The sequence below is a fragment of the Pelodiscus sinensis genome, chromosome 1 (assembly GCF_049634645.1).
Source record: "Pelodiscus sinensis isolate JC-2024 chromosome 1, ASM4963464v1, whole genome shotgun sequence".
Taxonomy (NCBI): Eukaryota; Metazoa; Chordata; order Testudines; family Trionychidae; genus Pelodiscus; species Pelodiscus sinensis.
This window is the reverse complement of record NC_134711.1, coordinates 30330349-30347622: the sequence shown is the minus strand read 5'-3', so window position 1 is coordinate 30347622 and position 17274 is coordinate 30330349. Positions and strand designations below refer to the sequence as shown.

At 38.6% G+C, this 17274-nt stretch overlaps 1 protein-coding gene across 2 annotated transcripts in view; it reads right to left on the bottom strand.

Moving 5' to 3' along the window:
- Positions 1-4577: 4577 nt before the first annotated feature.
- Positions 4578-17274, bottom strand: part of TBC1D22A (TBC1 domain family member 22A) — a 418728-nt gene continuing 406031 nt past the window's right edge. For both annotated transcript variants that reach the window (XM_075927774.1, XM_075927768.1), the window contains one exon: positions 4578-7550. In XM_075927774.1, the coding sequence (XP_075783889.1) occupies positions 7422-7550 (129 nt within the window). In that variant the 3' untranslated portion in view covers positions 4578-7421. The remainder of the gene's footprint in view (positions 7551-17274) is intronic.

Below are 17274 nucleotides of genomic sequence, written 5' to 3'. Positions count from 1 at the left end.
AACCTGTACATAGGTTATGGGGTAACAACATAATTCATATACTATGCTGATTTTTTTTTATGGCTTATTAATGGCTGCTGAGCTCATGGGAAACTTATGAACCAGTTTCAAGTTTTGTGATTGCTTGATAATTTCTTTTGCTTGATACATACCTGAACACAGACAAGTTAAGATGATTTACTTTTTCAAAACTATGAAACTATTCTGAAAGGTTTTTCAATTAATTACATAATCTACCCTCATTTCATTCAGTAAAATACACAGTTAAGTAATGATCAGAGAATGGTTTTTAACATGTCATCCCTTGCTTCCAAAGGAATATAAAATATATTCACAATCAGTACATACATTTGTTGCTTGGGAATCTGGTCACTTATGCAGAATCATCTTGGATATTTCTGAAGTCCTTATTCCAACTTGAGCACTATCATCCTGGCCTCCAGATGCTAATGGTGCTTGGCAAGCTCATTCAGGACAGCTTGAAACAGATTGTATACTCTTTGGGGCAGAGATTGTGTCTTCTTCTGTGTTTGGAAAATGTGTTGCACATTTTGGATGCCACTGCAAAATAATAATGAACCACCACCACTACCTTCTGGCTAGGAGAATGGAGTTTCGTTTCCTTTAGCTTTTGCTTGGAGAATTTTTTAAAGCAATGCAATTAACATTTTAACATAAAACTAAGTTGTTTTTTTCATGGGTTCTAGTTTGCATCAGGTTTGCTCTTTGACAGCATCAGAGATTTATAGTTAATTCACAGTGTGAACAATAGCAAATATAAGCAGCAAGCTAAAAGGCTGAGCCGAAACCTAGCTGGAACAAAAACTTAGCTAAGTAAAGTTGATGTTACAGTACAGTAGCTGCAACAAACAAGCCAATGAGCATCCATCAGTTTATTGCATATTTTGTGTGGAAGCGCAAGAGGCCCAATATAGAAACTGAACCTAAATTATGAATTTTTAAGAGGAAGAGACTATTTTGGATGAGTTAAAGTCTAATTTCTTACTGATTTTTGTGGGGAAATGCTGTTTAAAGCTACAATTGTGAACAGCTGCTGAACAACAAAAATATAAATTATTTTAAATACTTGGTTCTAAAGAATCAGTTGCACAGTCTTAAAATGAAGATGTTTTTCTGTTAGTTGAGTGTATGTAGGCTGCATGTTTGGAGTGATTTCAGTTCTAATTTATTTTATGATAGCTTTGTATTTTTGAGCTATTGCATAAGATTTTGAGTCAGTTTTAGCAAGGCTGTTGCTGTCCTCCTGTGCTGGTGGACTTCATGTCTAAGAGGTGATGTCAATAGTTACAGAATGTTGAGTTTGGAGGATTTTTCCAGACTTGTTGTGACCTGCTAAAACTGGGAGGACTTATGATTTGCATAAAGATTACTTAACTGGTTCCTATTAGGTGATGCCAGTGATTTTAGAGGGAGATGCCCCATTCTGATTAACTAGAGCAGGGAAGGGGAACCTCAGGCTCAGGGGCCAGATGCAGCCCCCGGCTAGCCTGGAACCAGCCCCCAAGGCTCAAGGTCCCCCTAGCATTGGGAGCCCGCACTGGCACTCCACCCCCCTTGCTGCCCCACCCTGGGGCTGGAGCACACAAATCTATTAGGCTGGCCCCCCACCCCTGCCTCCAGGCTCTGATCTGTGAGGAGACTTTGGGGAGTGTCTTTCTCCTTCTAAGTTGGGGGCCACATTGGTGAGGATTTTTGTTGGTTGCTTCTCTCTTGTGTGCGGCCCCCAACAGATTTTTCTGTGGGTCAGTGGCCCCGACCCAAAAAAGGTTCCCCACCCCTGCAGTAGGGAATTCTTGAGGAGAAATTACGAGGAGGAAAAAGGAATTCATTACCCTGAAAAGTTGGAGGAAAAGGTGAAACCATTGCTCATGTCTTCTGTCCTTGTGATTCCAAAATCCTTGAAAAAGAAGGGCTGTTCTTTCTCCACCTCTCCCATCCGGCCACCAAGGCACATTTGGGGAAATTTGAAATATCTATGATCTACAAGCAAAATGCCTCTGGCTTTCCAAGAAATCCATGCACAATAAACAGCTAATAAAACCTTCAGCTGAACTGCAGACACTTTGCATAAGAATCCGTTTTTTTGAAAATGTAAATGTTTATTGATAAGAGGATGCGCCTGGTGAATGTTCTTGCATCTCTTTTCCAACCGTCAGCTAACTGGCAGCAGGGCTGATTTTAGGATTTACAGGGCCCTACACAGTATTATTAAACTGGTGTCCCTATGCCCGATGACAGCCAGAGGGATGATGAGGATTTTTAGTGATGTGATTTTATAATTTTCAGCAACACACTAAGGAAATATTTTTAAAACATAATGTAAAGTAAGCTCTTTAGACTAATTCAAAAACTGATGGGAAATATCTCAGGTTGGCAAATGCCTATTAAATGGATTCGTTAGCACTGAATGGCTCTTGCACAGGTTCAAGACTTTGCTAATAGCTCTGGGAGGCTTTTTCACTTTTAAGTTAACTAGATTCTCTCAGGAGGAAGCAAAGCCACAGAACAGAAACAGGAAGAGTCAGGTGGGTGGACAAAAAGACCCAGTGGTATCCCAAATTTTTGGGTACACTACGTAACCGCATATCTTGCATATAGGTAAGGAAGGCTCTGACTGGAAGAGTAAGTACGTGTGTTCATGCAGAAATGTGTGATTAGACCCACAGAATTTGAGAATGTTGACTCAGGAGTTGTTTCTCAAACATTGAAGGCAGCTCTAGGTTAAATAACATCATTGGTTACATATACATCTACATTACGGCTTGGGGAGAATACATTTATATCCAAAGAAATTAACTTCACTTAATGTTGTTTGTTAGTTCCCTGTAACAAACCATTTTATCATGAAGTGTATGGGAACTTTTAACATAACCATATATTGGTGGGGATAGGTGGATGGTGGAGCTTGGCAGCAAGTGGGTGCAAGTGGAAGAGTTCGTGGAAGCAGGTTATCTGAGATTTGCTCTCTCTTCACGACACCTTGCTGCTGTTGTGATCGGCACAGGCATCTACATATGAAGGATGGGAAGGTGCTAGCAGGGCACTCTCAGTGAGGAGTCTTTGCTTTGGGAATTCTCTCTGTCTACCCTGTACTTCCAACTCCCCAGAGCCCAGATTGCTTAAGGCAAGTGCCAAAAGTCTATTTTTGATCTCTCTTTCTCAGGCTGTTGAGGAAGTGTGCATCAAAATTTGGGCGTGTCTTATACCATAAGTTTAATCACAAAATAACATGACATATCCATCCTCAGCCTCCTTGAAATCTCATTCTTGACTGGTTTTCCAGCCCTTATCTTTATCTCCTCCTCCTGTACATCTTCTCATTTGGAAGTTCCACTTTGTCACACTGGCAGTTACCCACGATCATGCATTGGGCTCTGTCTCTATCCTTGTCTCAGTTTACATAGTCACTTTCTCATCTCTCTCTCAACTCTGGACTTGTCTTTCCCTACCCAATTCTGCCCCTAAACTAAGCAGGTAAGATTTTCAGAAGAGCTTAACTGATGTAGAGCCATAAAGGTCACTGAAGGTGAGATCTTCAAATTGGTAATATTTCTTCCTGTATCCCTCACTGTCTTTGGCACTTCCCTCTCTCTTGCCCTTGCAGATCCACTTTTTTTTTTCAAAGCATTTTTGAGCCATACTTTTTCTGTCTAGACAACCAAGACAGTCGCATTCTCTCATCGCTTCTTATCCTGACCATTCTGTCTTCATTTTGGCAACCTTAATGCCTTTATCATCCTCCAAAGTACATAACAGAATGCAGCTGCTAAGTGCATCTTTCTAGCTCACTGTTCTTATTACATCACCTCCCCCCATGTCACCCCAATCCTTCCACTGGTTCTTGCTATTTCACAGATTAAGTTTAAGCTCCTTACCCTTTCACAAAGTATTTCACAACTTTGCAAGTCCCTACCGATTCACTCCTAGATTTTATTGGTTTTCCATCCTCCACCACCTCTGCTCTGCAAAGTATACCCGACTTATCTGCTTCTCATGGAAATATCCTTATGCTTCCCTTCGTATGGCTCATAATGCATGATATGCCTTTGTATGGAGCTTGTCTTATTAGCTTGTAAAGTCTGCAAGGCAGGGAGTCACAGAAACATAAATGAGAGCAGAACTTGGCCCATTAAGTTTAGTGGTTTGCAATACAGGATTGACAATGTATTATTACTAGAAAAAATGATACAATTCAAATTTTTTCAGATTTTAAAAGTGCTTTTTGAGCAACATAACACACTATTACTTTAGAAGTATGTATTCATTCCATTAATTTTACAGTTTTAAGCAGTGTCTATTGAAACTCATCTGTCAAAAATACAACTGAACTTTATGTACTTTTATTTTATAGTTCTGAAGTTAAATATAAATTCATAGGTTTTTTTCCTATATGAAAAAAAGCAAAAGGAACATTGTAACATGATTTATTTTAATGTATTAGAGATGTACATAAGAGTTGAAGCTTAGAATCTTATGTTTTCTCATGTATTATATTTACAAACTTGATTAATTTGTTTATTATTTACACTACTATGTGAATACTGAAGTCATAAAGCTGTTTCTCTAAAGTGTAAATTTTATTACAAAAATCCTGTAACACATTGCCTTTTAGACAACACAACCTTCCGTATTGTCATATCAATTTCATTAAACTACAGATTGGATTTACTAAAGATGTGTTAAGATACCTCCTCTATGTTTAAAATCTTTGATCCATAAGAAAATACAAATTACAAACCAATTTTAATATTCTCATTTTTTATATTGAAAAATAGGTCTTTGGAGGTAAAAATGACAGAGAATGTTATTTCCTCTGTACCTAACAGCTTGGTTGGAATGGCACTTTGCCTGAGATGGATAATTATGAAAACATAAGGATAATTACTTTTATAAAGTGAAATGTTTTTGTATTACGTTTTATGGTATTATAAATTGGAAGAGATTTTACACAAAAATGTTAGCCTTTCATGTACTCTAAAATAGCCTTTCATGTACTCTAAAATATCATCTACATATCATCAGTACATTAGGAAACTCCCAAGGACCTTCACAAAGCAATGTGCATAAGTATAATCTTTAATTTCTGATATGAGTGCAACAGCAAATATAGCTTCTTTTGGGGACATGACAGCATTTTCTTTAAAAGAAAGTGATATTTACCACTTGAATTTGGAAGACATAGCAGTCATCATCCGTGGACCTTGTGAAGGAAACTTTAGAAATACATACCCAGCTTTATAAATGTTACACAGTAGCATCTAACACAGCAAACAATTTTGAGTCAACTTTTCATATTCCATGTATCTTGCTAAATAATGTCTTGATAAACAAGTTAACTATACAAATCTCACAGAATAATTATGTGCTTACTGCTGTGTATTTTTCTCTTTTGAATTAGTTATAATAATCTGAATTTCTATTAACAGATTATTTTTATTTATGGTAGTTACAGATATAACTACCAGAAATTGTCACATAAAAGTTTCAGGATGTACTCTGTTAATGGTAGCTATTTTGTTAGGCACAATATGACATTCTGTGTCAACTTAAGGTTAATTCTAGACACACATTGAAGATAAACAAAAATGTAGGGACCATTTGATATTTAAGATGGGCACATGGACTGTGTACTTTAGGCACAAATACAATAATACAGGAATCCTGATCCTAATTTATTTGATTCCCTTTGACTTCAATAGAACAGAATCATACTTTCAATGTCAAAACATCAATTGTTTCAGTTAGTTCCTTCCCCTTTTATGCCATTTTAAAAGACATTCCATAGCCCAAACTGGTAAAAATTAGTCTTATTTTCTTTATCTCAATTCTGCTATTAAATTAATAAAAAAACTGTCAAAAACCACGACCTATACAACGGGTAATTTACAACACAAAAGAAAAAAAAACTTACTGGATATTTTGTAAGAGAATGTAAATAATTCACTATTATTGTATCTTAAGATAAAGCACTCCTGAAGATTTTTTTTATTTGCCTAAAATAATAGTGCATTGCTATGTCTAGATTTGTGCCTTTAACACTGTAACTCTGTCTGGAAGTATATTAAAGTAAAATAACTTTGAATTCTTAGTACATTGTGCTCTTTGCAGTTCTCAACTGCAGGCAGAACTATCTTACAAGATTTCCTGAAAATAAATATTCCATTTACAGTAAATTAACAGAGTGTAAAAATTCATTAAAAATCCTGTAATTACATGAAGGAACATTAACTGAAGTTTTTTGGGGGTTTTTTTTTTGGAAGGGGGGGGGGAGTTTTATTCTTCTCATGTTGCAAGGTCGGGGAAAGGAAATTGGGACACATAGTTACCATTATTGTTAACAATAGCAATTTTTGCACTTCCACTGCATCATGGAGAGAAAACAAATCCTCAAGCAAATTAGTTAACAAACAAGTATTACTTTTTTCCTTTTCTAACACGTTAGAAATGGATAATAAGGCAATAACTGACATTTAAAACATTTTGCACTGTAAACTAAGCTTCTGAACATAAATCCCTTCCAAGTGATTTTTCATGCTGACAAATATTTACCTCTTTTAAAACTTAATAATTATGATTTTGTTTACTATGACAAAAAAGCATATTTTTTCACTTTACTCAGTGTGTTAGAAATATTCCAAAATATGTGGGGGAATTTAATTGGGTGCTAACATAAATCCTTAAGCCCCACTTAAATCCTTAACGTGGTTACAATGGTGCGCAGGGCTTGAGGGAACTCTCAGGACAACATTAATTACTTGCAGAAAATGTGCAAATTATACCACCATATGTTGTGTTATACTGAAGTTTCCATATTTTGGTTCTCTGTAAAAACACAAAATAATATTTAAATGTTCTCACAGGTTAAAAAAACCCAATACTTGTGAGCCCTATTGTCCAAATTCACCTTCATACGCATGATGTGCCCTTGTTTTTACCATTGGGAATCATTCCTACTACAGACAAATATAAGCAGGCAAAGGTATCAGAGAGTAGTATTGCTTAGATAGGAATAATTATACAAGCTCACAGTCAGTCCCATACCGGATTTTAAGGCTCATGGACACATGACAATCACCAGGCAGAGATTAATGCAAAAATGCATTGTATATTTATATATAATTCCAATAATTATTAAAGGAAGGAATATGAAATAATATGAAACCTTAACAGAACTTATGTTGCTTTTATGTGTTGAGCATGGAAGTTCACTTTTATGCCAACATAATGTTCATTATCCTGCTCTCTCCATCTCTTTGGTATTCTGCCCTCATTTTGTAAGTCCTCACAGAATTCTTCACTTAAATGCAATGATTAGTAATTATATGAAAGTGCAAATCTGAATAATGAAAGCCATCAATACTCCAGAAGAAACTGGTGTTAAAGATCCTGGTTCTTTATGCTCATTTCTTGTAATGATTGGGGGCATCTGCAAATGCAAACTTCAGTCTGTAGGCTTCTGCGAGGAGGACGCTAATATCTTCATTGTCCCAGTGCATTGTGGGCAAATTCTGTAAAAGAATCAGCAACTCCTGGGGAGGAACAAAGAAAAATAAATAGGAAAATGAATGGTCTTAAAATAAAATTGTAACATAGTGAACTTGTTGCTGTAATGACTTGAGGGCCCAACCAATACTGAGACCCCATTATGTTAAGCACTATCCCTATACATAGTAAGATAGTTCCTAACCTAAAAAGTTTAAAATCTATTATTAATTATTATTTGTACTGTTGTAGTACATAGGCCCTTTATTCATGCATCAAGTGTGCTAGGGAAACACATAATTACAAACACCCCTACAAATCTAAATAGACAAACCAGTCAGAGTGAGAGGAAAGGAATACTTATCCAAATTTTACAGACTGGGGACTGACTCACCGGCGTCAAATGCTCAAGATCAGACTGGATGTCACTGACAGAAGTAAGAAATAAGCTCCAATCTCCAGAGTCCCAATCCTTCACCTTTACAAGATTAACCTTCTTCCCATCTAGTTTTATCAAATTAGAGTAAATTGCTTAATAGCAATGTAATTTATTTCCCTGGTTATTTTTTCCACACTTTCTAGTTCCACAGCTGCAAACACCAACTGAATGTTGCATCATGTAGGTACTGAGAATTCTTTCCAATTTCTACTCATCTCTTCTCTTGCACCTTAATTCTCTTTAAATTCTACACAAATATTTACATTCTATGGATCTTCTGCATTGAATCAAGAGCCTACTTACAGTTACTAGCACTTATTACCCACTCAACATCAATATGCTAAGCTCTGAATACCCTAGCATGTCAGTCATACACGTACTATAAAATAAATACTTTTTGTTGTTTTTAATCCACTTTACTTCAGGTTGTCATAGCCTCTATATTTTCAGGGTGAAACACAGTACACTACTACCATGATAACTTACTGCCTATGCCGGCACATTCAATTTCAGATTCTAATTTAGTAACCCAGATTCAGTAAACGGATGGTGCACAGAACTGTCCAGTACTGAGTAACCTAAAATGTTTGAGACCACTGGCCTGTACACAAAAGTAAGCACACATGGCAAAATAAAATCAGATAAAATCTGGCTTTTTGCATTTCTGTAACTACTCAATTATTTATACACTGACAAAGCCAATTAACTACTGAAATCTCCAGAAGATTACTTCATATCCACTACTCTGGAGATTTTATTTTTGCAAGATCACATTAGTTCAGTTTACTTCATCATTCATTATGAATTTAACATAGATTAAAATAGGTACCTCTTCCAATAATACTTGAAAACACCACCACAAACACAAATATTTTGCTAAAATATGGATTCCTGCTATTATGGGAATTAGGTATTACCGTGACCATGAGGTTTCAAATGTGCTTTTGGTCAACTGAATATACTATGATTATAGTATATGAAATCCATCATAGACCAGATTAAATCCCAACAGTATATAAGGATTGGCAGTTAACTCTACTCTTTTGGTTTCAAGATGTCACAGGGGGAACTAGCTGTCTTCTTGCTTCATCACTTAAGCTAAGTATACACTATAGGATTTTTTTGAAAAAAAGCAACGCAAAATGCACTCCACAATTTCCATAGCTTTTTCCGATTGCTTTTCCAGAAGAGGATTTTCTGCCATTTGGCCCCATGTAGAACGAGGTACACAGGGGTCCCGGAAAGAGTGTGTTTGCTCTTCCGAAAAAAAAAAGTGGAAGAGCAAACGTGTTCCTTGGACGCAGCAGAGTTTTTCCACCCCGCAGTGTAGACGTACCCCCAGTGACCAGAAAAAACATGTTTTCCCACACATCTGTTTTGGACAGCCAAAACACATCCTCATAAACCTTTGCACAACCTTTCAGTATAGGATGTAGAACAACTGCCCTTCCTTACATGTCCAGAGTCATTGGCATGTAATCAGAATGTCTGGTTGAAGCCTTTCATCTTCCCTGGTGCATTATGAAGAGGTCTCTGACAGGCAGTAGGCTACCTTTCCAATCATAATCATGAATACAGTCAGGAGTGGCCTGAGGCCGGCTGCGGCAGCTAGTACCCCAGGCGAAATGCGCGATCGGCGTCCCCGCCTGCAGGGCCGTCAATGGACTGAAATCATTGGGCGCCCCAGGTTCCCCGTGATGTCATCATCGGGCGCCCCGAGTGGCAGCGCCCGAGTCCGCCTATAGTCACAGGCCACCCCTGAATACAGTATCTATATTTATTATGTGGTCTAGTTACCTTTCTTAAAGCACCATACAGATGATCTTACTATAGATATATTAACTTACAGGTTGTTTCAACACACTGTCAGATAAACTGACAAGCTACATTATGGTTTTCTGCATATGGGGAAACAACTAAAGATAGTGACTTGCCTTTGAAGGCCACAGAATGTGTTTGTTGGAAAGCTGGATTTAGGACCCAGGAGGTCCTGGAGAACATAGTCCGCTAGACCACACACAATGTGCCATATGTAAAACAACATCATGAAAGTTCATCTTTCATTTAAACACTGTGCTAAATTTAACACAGGCTTAAATAAGTAATAAGGTTTCTCTTAAAAAAACAACAACACTGCTTAAATGCTTCTAAAATTACTTCAAATTGAATTCATGATTTTCATCAGGGCTGAATATGTAAACCCAAGGCAAAGTAACTCATTGAGGATCCAATCCTGTTTTCATTGAAATAAGTAGAAATTTTGCCAATGACATAGTCGAGAAAAGCATCAGGCCCCTAATGACTCAAGAAAGTATAACTGGTCCTGATTGGGGAATATGCATTACAAATCCAAGTGAGATAATTGGCAATCACCAAGACACATCGCTTAAGTAATTTACTGAAGATGAGTCTGATCTTACTCAAAGCTGTTGCTTAACAGAGCTTCAAAACAGATCTGAACAAAAATAAACTTTACAGCTTATTAAAAATAAGCATAACCTAGAAAACACAAGAAAATGACATTTTCTTTTAATGCCAAACATATCAGGGAGTATTCATTGTAGCCTGAATGTGAAGCAGCATATCACTTATTCCTATACCTTTCAATAGACAACATCTGCTAATCAATATTTAACAAAGTACATGACAAGACTATTTAAAGGCTTGTCATTTTAGTAGCTTATAATTACAATGGAGCAAAGATGAAGAATTAGTAGTGACTTGAGATAAACTAGATTAATTTATTTATGATTATTATTCTGAATTTTCCCTAACAGATAAAGGTAAAAGCAAAGACCATTAAGGTCTATATGCAAACAAGGAAGTCAGGCTAACTAATGTAATTCACTTATCCATCCACATTTAGAGTTTTAATTTGTGTAATTCTCCTTGTTTATTTTATTTACTTTAATTTTATTTAATTTATTTGTTTTAATGAAAAACTCTGTGGCAAACTATATACGAATATATATTGGAATGAGGAAGCTATACTGAGTTTTAAATCCATACTTTGTTAAGCATGCTTCCACTAGTCATTTTCTGGTCTATTAATTTTTTTCTATAAAGGCATCTGGCTATGAAATCTGTCAATTAGGCCATAGTTGTATTTAAATTATTCACCAGAGACAAAGGCTCAAAACTGTATCCAACATTCTAATTTTATGAATTGTAGAGAATCACTACAAATCAAGTAACTTAAAAGGTCAGAAAGTGTTTCTATTTACAAAAAATGGTTGTGTGTTTGGTTAGGCTATCCAAATTAAATTAGTTTTTATTTATTATGGTACTGAACTTGCGTGGTTCAATTTTTCTATAAGAAATGTCTCTACTTGGTGAGAGAGACCGTGAATGTAAAAAAGGAAGATACAATATCATCTGACATTAAATTATAACCAAAGATATTTGATACTGTCTGCAGTTAGAGTGAACGCATCTGCAAGCTGAATTATAATGTGTCCATGGTTGCAAGATTGGTGAAATAATGACCTTAGGAGAGAAAACTTTCTCAAATAGGTCAGAAATAGGAGAAGTGGTAAAAACTTGTCTCTGCAACTTCAAAGTCCTGATTAATATCTACAAAATAATGAGAAAATATATGCTATTTTTATTAGTCGAACTTTAACTGTACAAATCATTTTAATTTAAGTCTTTTCATAAGTAGGAATATAAGGTAGGTTTTCTCTTTATTAATCCTCTCATTTATTTTGCTTATCTTCATTCTTCTTTCTTTGTTTATTCTCCTGCTGTTTTACTTCCTTTATTTCCCCCATAAATCTTTCAGCAGGTGTTGGAAAATGCTACAGTAGGTACGGACAGATGGGTTTTAATATGCTATGAACCCACTTGATATTTTATAATACCGAGACAGTCACTACTATAGGTACAGATTTATCAGCATTTCTACTAGAAATCCTTCTTTTCTAAGGGTTAGTAATTAGGATTCCCAACTTTCAAATCACAGAAAACTGAACACCCTTGCCCAATCCCATCCCTGGGATCCTATCCCCATCCACTCCACTGTTCGGTTGCTGTTGCTTACTCCCCCTCACTCTCCAGATTTTCATTGGACTGGGGCAAGGTTGCAGGAAAGGGTGAGGGCTTTGGCTGAAGTGCAAGCTCCAAGGTGGGGCCAGACATAAAGAGTGCAGGAGGAGGCTCTGGGCTGGGGTACGTGGGGGTGAAGGCTCCAGTTGCTGTGTAGGCCCTGCATGAAGAGTCTGGGATGCAGGTAGGGAGCCTGCTTTAGTCTCACTGCATTGCTATCCAAACTTTTAACAGTAATCTCAACAGTGTTGACTGGCGCTTCCAGGATCTCTTTTCGGCCAGGTATTCTGTTAAAAATGGATGTTTGCCAACCCTATTACAGTAAATTTCCGATAAGACGGCACCTTTAGGACCCAGGGGGTGCCAGATTATTAGATATGCCAGACTATCGAAAAGGGGGGGGACTGTGAGAGGTCTGGGGTGGAGTGGGGGGGATGCGCCCCTTGGCACTGCGGGACCAACCCGGCAGCACCCCAGCTGCTCTGCCCCAGACTTCCCCAAGTCAGCTGCTGCTGAAACTGACCAGTGGTTGACTCCGGGAAGCCTGTGGCAGACCAGCTGGGGTGCTGCTGGGTTGGTCCCCTAGCGCCGCCCCTCGGGACCAACCCAGCAGCACCCCAGCTGCTCTGCCCCCGGCTTCCCCGAGTCAGCCGCTGGTCAGTCTCAGCAGCAGCTGAATCGGGGAAGCTGGGGGCAGAGCAGCTCCAATTGCCCAGCTGCCCGGAGCACTTCTGGATTCCAGATGTTGCCGGACCATTGGATGCCGGACCACTGGAGTTTTACTGTAGTAATGCATTCATAGAAATTTGCTTCAAGTTGAAACATCATAGGTGTCTTGGGATGTGGCTATGGAGCAAAACCTAACCTCTCATTTCCGTAAGAGAAACACAATTTCACTCCTATAATACCTTCAAGTAAAGCTATTATAATAGCATTGAATAGCACGTTATGAGTTGAGCTAGGTACTACAGTCACATGGAGTCAGATGCCATAAAATGCTGAACATTTCCATAGGAGTGCTGAGTGTCCTCAACTCCCTTAAATGTAAGTGGGAGTTCAGGGTATTTGGTACCTTAAAAGTAGTACTTTTCACCTCAAAAGGACTAGTGAGGCTGGGGATGAGAGGTTCAGTATGCAGGCAGCCCTGGGGTCAGAGGACAACCTCAGCCTTCTTTCACTGAGGCAGCCTGGGGCCAGGTGAGAAGTGCCTTTCTATGGCTGTTACAGCTACAGCGGGCACAGCTGGGGGACGGATGCATGTTTCCCGGCTGGGGGCAGGTCCAGATTCATGTAACTCCTGTGACCCCAGAGTGAGAAATGCATGTATTTTCCCTTTGCTCCCTAGCAAAGGGGAACAGCTAGCAACATCCCCATATGAATTGGGGGTGGGGGAGGAGGAAGTTTCAGCCCCTAAAGGCAGACCTGGACAGAAGGTGGAGGAGCACGGTGATTCAGTCTCTTTTCTGTATGGTTTCCTGAGAAATCTCATTCCAGGCACATACCATTTTCTGGGCACAACCAAACCCTTCCCTCCTTCAAGTTATGATAGGAGGAAGCGGTATATCTAATTTGGTGGTCCTAGCTCTTACCATTTAGGAGGAGTTCTTGAACAGACAGACAGACCACAAAGAGACAGATAGACATGCAAACTCAAATATATAGCAGATTGATGTAACACTTTTCATACTGGAAGTGTTTTGCAAGCAATCTATTGACTTTTAGCAAGCTATGTAGCATCATATAGGGTTTTAAAGATATTTGACATATGTAGCTTTCCCCCATTTAGTATTTTAATAACTTTCAAAATACTGCATGTTAAATGGATGTTTAAGTGTTTAAATGTTAAATTTTACAAACCATAAATTTGACACAACCCTGTGAGGAATATTTTGCAAATTCTAAATACAGCTTTAAAAAAAATCACTATCCCTACCCAGTGAATTACATCAAAACAGTCAATGTTTGTGAAGTACACTTATAGATCTATGCGACTTCCACCTATTTACTCTGTAGCAGACTATTCCTAAACTTTTCCATGTATATACCTCATTTAGTAATGGTGATAAATAAGCATTAGGTAGCTTGCTGACACTGATGCTGTCAAAAACAATACACAGAAAAAAAAGGGAGGACACAACAATTCATTAAAAATATCCACTCTAGATATAATTTAGAAAAATCAGAGAATACCACCATGACCTTGTGTCCTTTACAGCAATTTTCATCAGTAAATCTCAAAGTAAATTTAAAATGGAGGTCAGTATAATTATTGCAGTTGGGTAAACCAAGGCACAGAGAGATGAAATGACTTTCCCAAGGCCACTTAGCAGGCCATTGGCAGAATTGGGAATAGGTTCTAGAATCATAGAATCATAGGACTGGAAGGAACCTCGAGAGGTCATCGAGTCCAGCCCCCCGCCCTCAAGGCAGGACCAAGCTCCGTCTACACCATCCCTGACAGATGTCTATCTAACCTGTTCTTAAATATCTCCAGAGAGGGAGATTCGACCACCTCCCTTGGCAATTTATTCCAATATTTGACCACCCTGACAGTTAGGAATTTTTCCTAATGTCCAATCTAAACCTTCCCTGCTGCACTTTAAGCCCATTACTCCTTGTCCTGTCCTCAGAAACCAAGAAGAACAAATTTTCTCCTTCCTCCTTGTGACACCCTTTTAGATATTTGAAAACCGCTATCATGTCCTCCCTTAATCTTCTTTTTTCCAAACTAAACAAGCCTAGTTCATGAAGCCTGGCTTCATAGGTCATGTTCTCTAGACCTTTAATCATTCTTGTCGCTTTTCTCTGTACCCTTTCCAATTTCTCCACATCTTTCTTGAAATGTGGTGCCCAGAACTGGACACAGTTCTCCAGCTGAGGCCTAACTAGTGCAGAGTAGAGCGGCAGAATGACTTCACGAGTTTTGCTTACAACACACCTGTTGATACAACCTAGAATCATATTTGCTTTTTTTGCAACAGCATCACACCGTTGACTCATATTCAACTTGTGGTCCACTATGACCCCTAGATCCCTTTCCGCCATAATCCTTCCTAGACAGTCGCTTCCCATCTTGTATGTATGGAACTTATTGTTCCTTCCTAAGTGGAGCACTTTACATTTCTCTTTATTAAACTTCATCCTGTTTACCTCTGACCATTTCTCTAACTTGCTAAGGTCATTTTGAATTATGTCCCTATCCTCCAAAGAAGTTGCAACCCCACCCAGTTTGGTATCATCTGCAAACTTAATAAGCATACTCTCTATCCCAATATCTACATCATTGATGAAGATATTGAACAGTACGGGTCCCAAAACAGACCCTTGCGGAACTTCACTTGTTATCCCTTTCCAGCAGGATTTAGCACCGTTAACAACTCCTCTCTGACGACGGTTATCTAGCCAATTATGCACCCACCTTATCGTGGCCCTATCTAAGTTATATTTGCCTAGTTTATCAATAAGAATATCATGCGAGACTGTATCAAATGCCTTACTAAAGTCTAGGTATATGACATCCACCGCTTCTCCCTTATCCACAAGGCTCGTTATCCTATCAAAGAAAGCTATCAGATTAGTTTGGCATGACTTGTTCTTCACAAACCCATGCTGGCTATTCCCTATCACTTTATTACCTTCCAAGTGTTTGCATATGATTTCCTTAATTACCTGCTCCATTATCTTCCCTGGGACAGACGTAAAACTGACCGGTCTGTAGTTTCCTGGGTTGTTCTTATTCCCCTTTTTATAGATGGGCACAATATTTGCCCTTTTCCAGTCTTCTGGAATCTCCCCTGTCTTCCATGATTTTTCAAAGATCATAGTTAAAGGCTCAGATACCTCCTCTATCAGCTCCTTGAGTATCCTGGGATGCATTTCATCAGGACCTGGTGACTTGCTGACACCTAACTTTCCTAAGTGATTTTTAACTTGTTCTTTGTGTATCCTATCTTCTAAATTTACCCTCTCTCTGCTTGTATTCACTACGTTAGGCACACCTCCAGACTTCTCGGTGAAGACCGAAACAAAGAAGTCATTGAGCATCTCCGCCATTTCCAAGTTTCCTGTTACTGCTTCTCCCTCCTCACTGAGTAGTGGGCCTACCCTGTCCTTGGTCTTCCTCTTGCTTCTAATGTATTTATAAAAGGTCTTCTTGTTTCCCTTTATGCCTGTAGCTAGTTTGATCTCATTTTGTGCCTTTGCCTTTCTAATCTTGCCCCTGCATTCCCGTGTTGCTTGCCTATATTCCTCCTTTGTTAGTTGTCCTAGTTTCCATTTTTTATATGACTCCTTTTTTATTTTGAGATCGTGCAAGATCTCCTTGTTAAGCCAAGCTGGTCTTTTGCCATATTTTCTATCTTTCCTACACAGCGGAATTGTTTGCTTTTGGGCCCTTAACAACGTCCCTTTGAAATACTTCCAACTCTCCTCAGTTGTTTTTCCCTTCAGTCTTACTTCCCATGGGACCTTACCTACAAGTTCTCTGAGCTTATCAAAATCTGCCTTCCTGAAATCCATTACCTCAATTGTGCTGGTCTCCCTTCTACCTTTCCTTAAGATCGTGAACTCTATTATTTCATGATCACTGTCCCCCATACTGTCTTCCACTTTCAAGTTCTCAACTAGTTTCTCTCTATTTGTTAAAATCAAATCCAGAACAGCTTCTCCTCTGGTAGCTTTTTCAACCTTCTGAAACAGAAAGTTGTCTCCAATGCAATCCAGAAACTCCAAACTCCAAAGTCCCAGTTCAGTGCTCTATCCAGTAGTCAGTGCTACTGCTCTCCTACAAATAAGAGTTACTGTCTTTTTAAGAGTTATCTGTAACAAAACTATTGGTAGTTCTATAACATTTCCTACCCACAGGAAGGAATTAGCAGACCAATGATTGTCAGCTGTATCTGTCAATAACACATTGACAGTAGCCTAAATTGTATTCCTTACACGCTCTGTGGTTCTGAGTGCGCTCATTTCACTGGACATTTAAGTGGGCTGACCATGTTCATCTGTTACAACTGGGAACAGATAGCGTGGTAGACCATTGGGGGGCCATCCCTGCTCCCCTCTCACTGTATGTTTTATGTTAACCTCATAATAAGTTACTGCAGCCCTACAAGCAACTCCCTTGCCTACTGTGATCCCAGTGACAGGGAAAAAAAGAAAATCAGGACTATATGTACAGCTGTTTGATAGGAAGGACATATAAATTTACATCTGAGAGTCATTGTGCATTTCCTACATGGAAAAGGCACAGTGTCCTACTCTGAGTAAACTGCCTCACTGTCACTCTC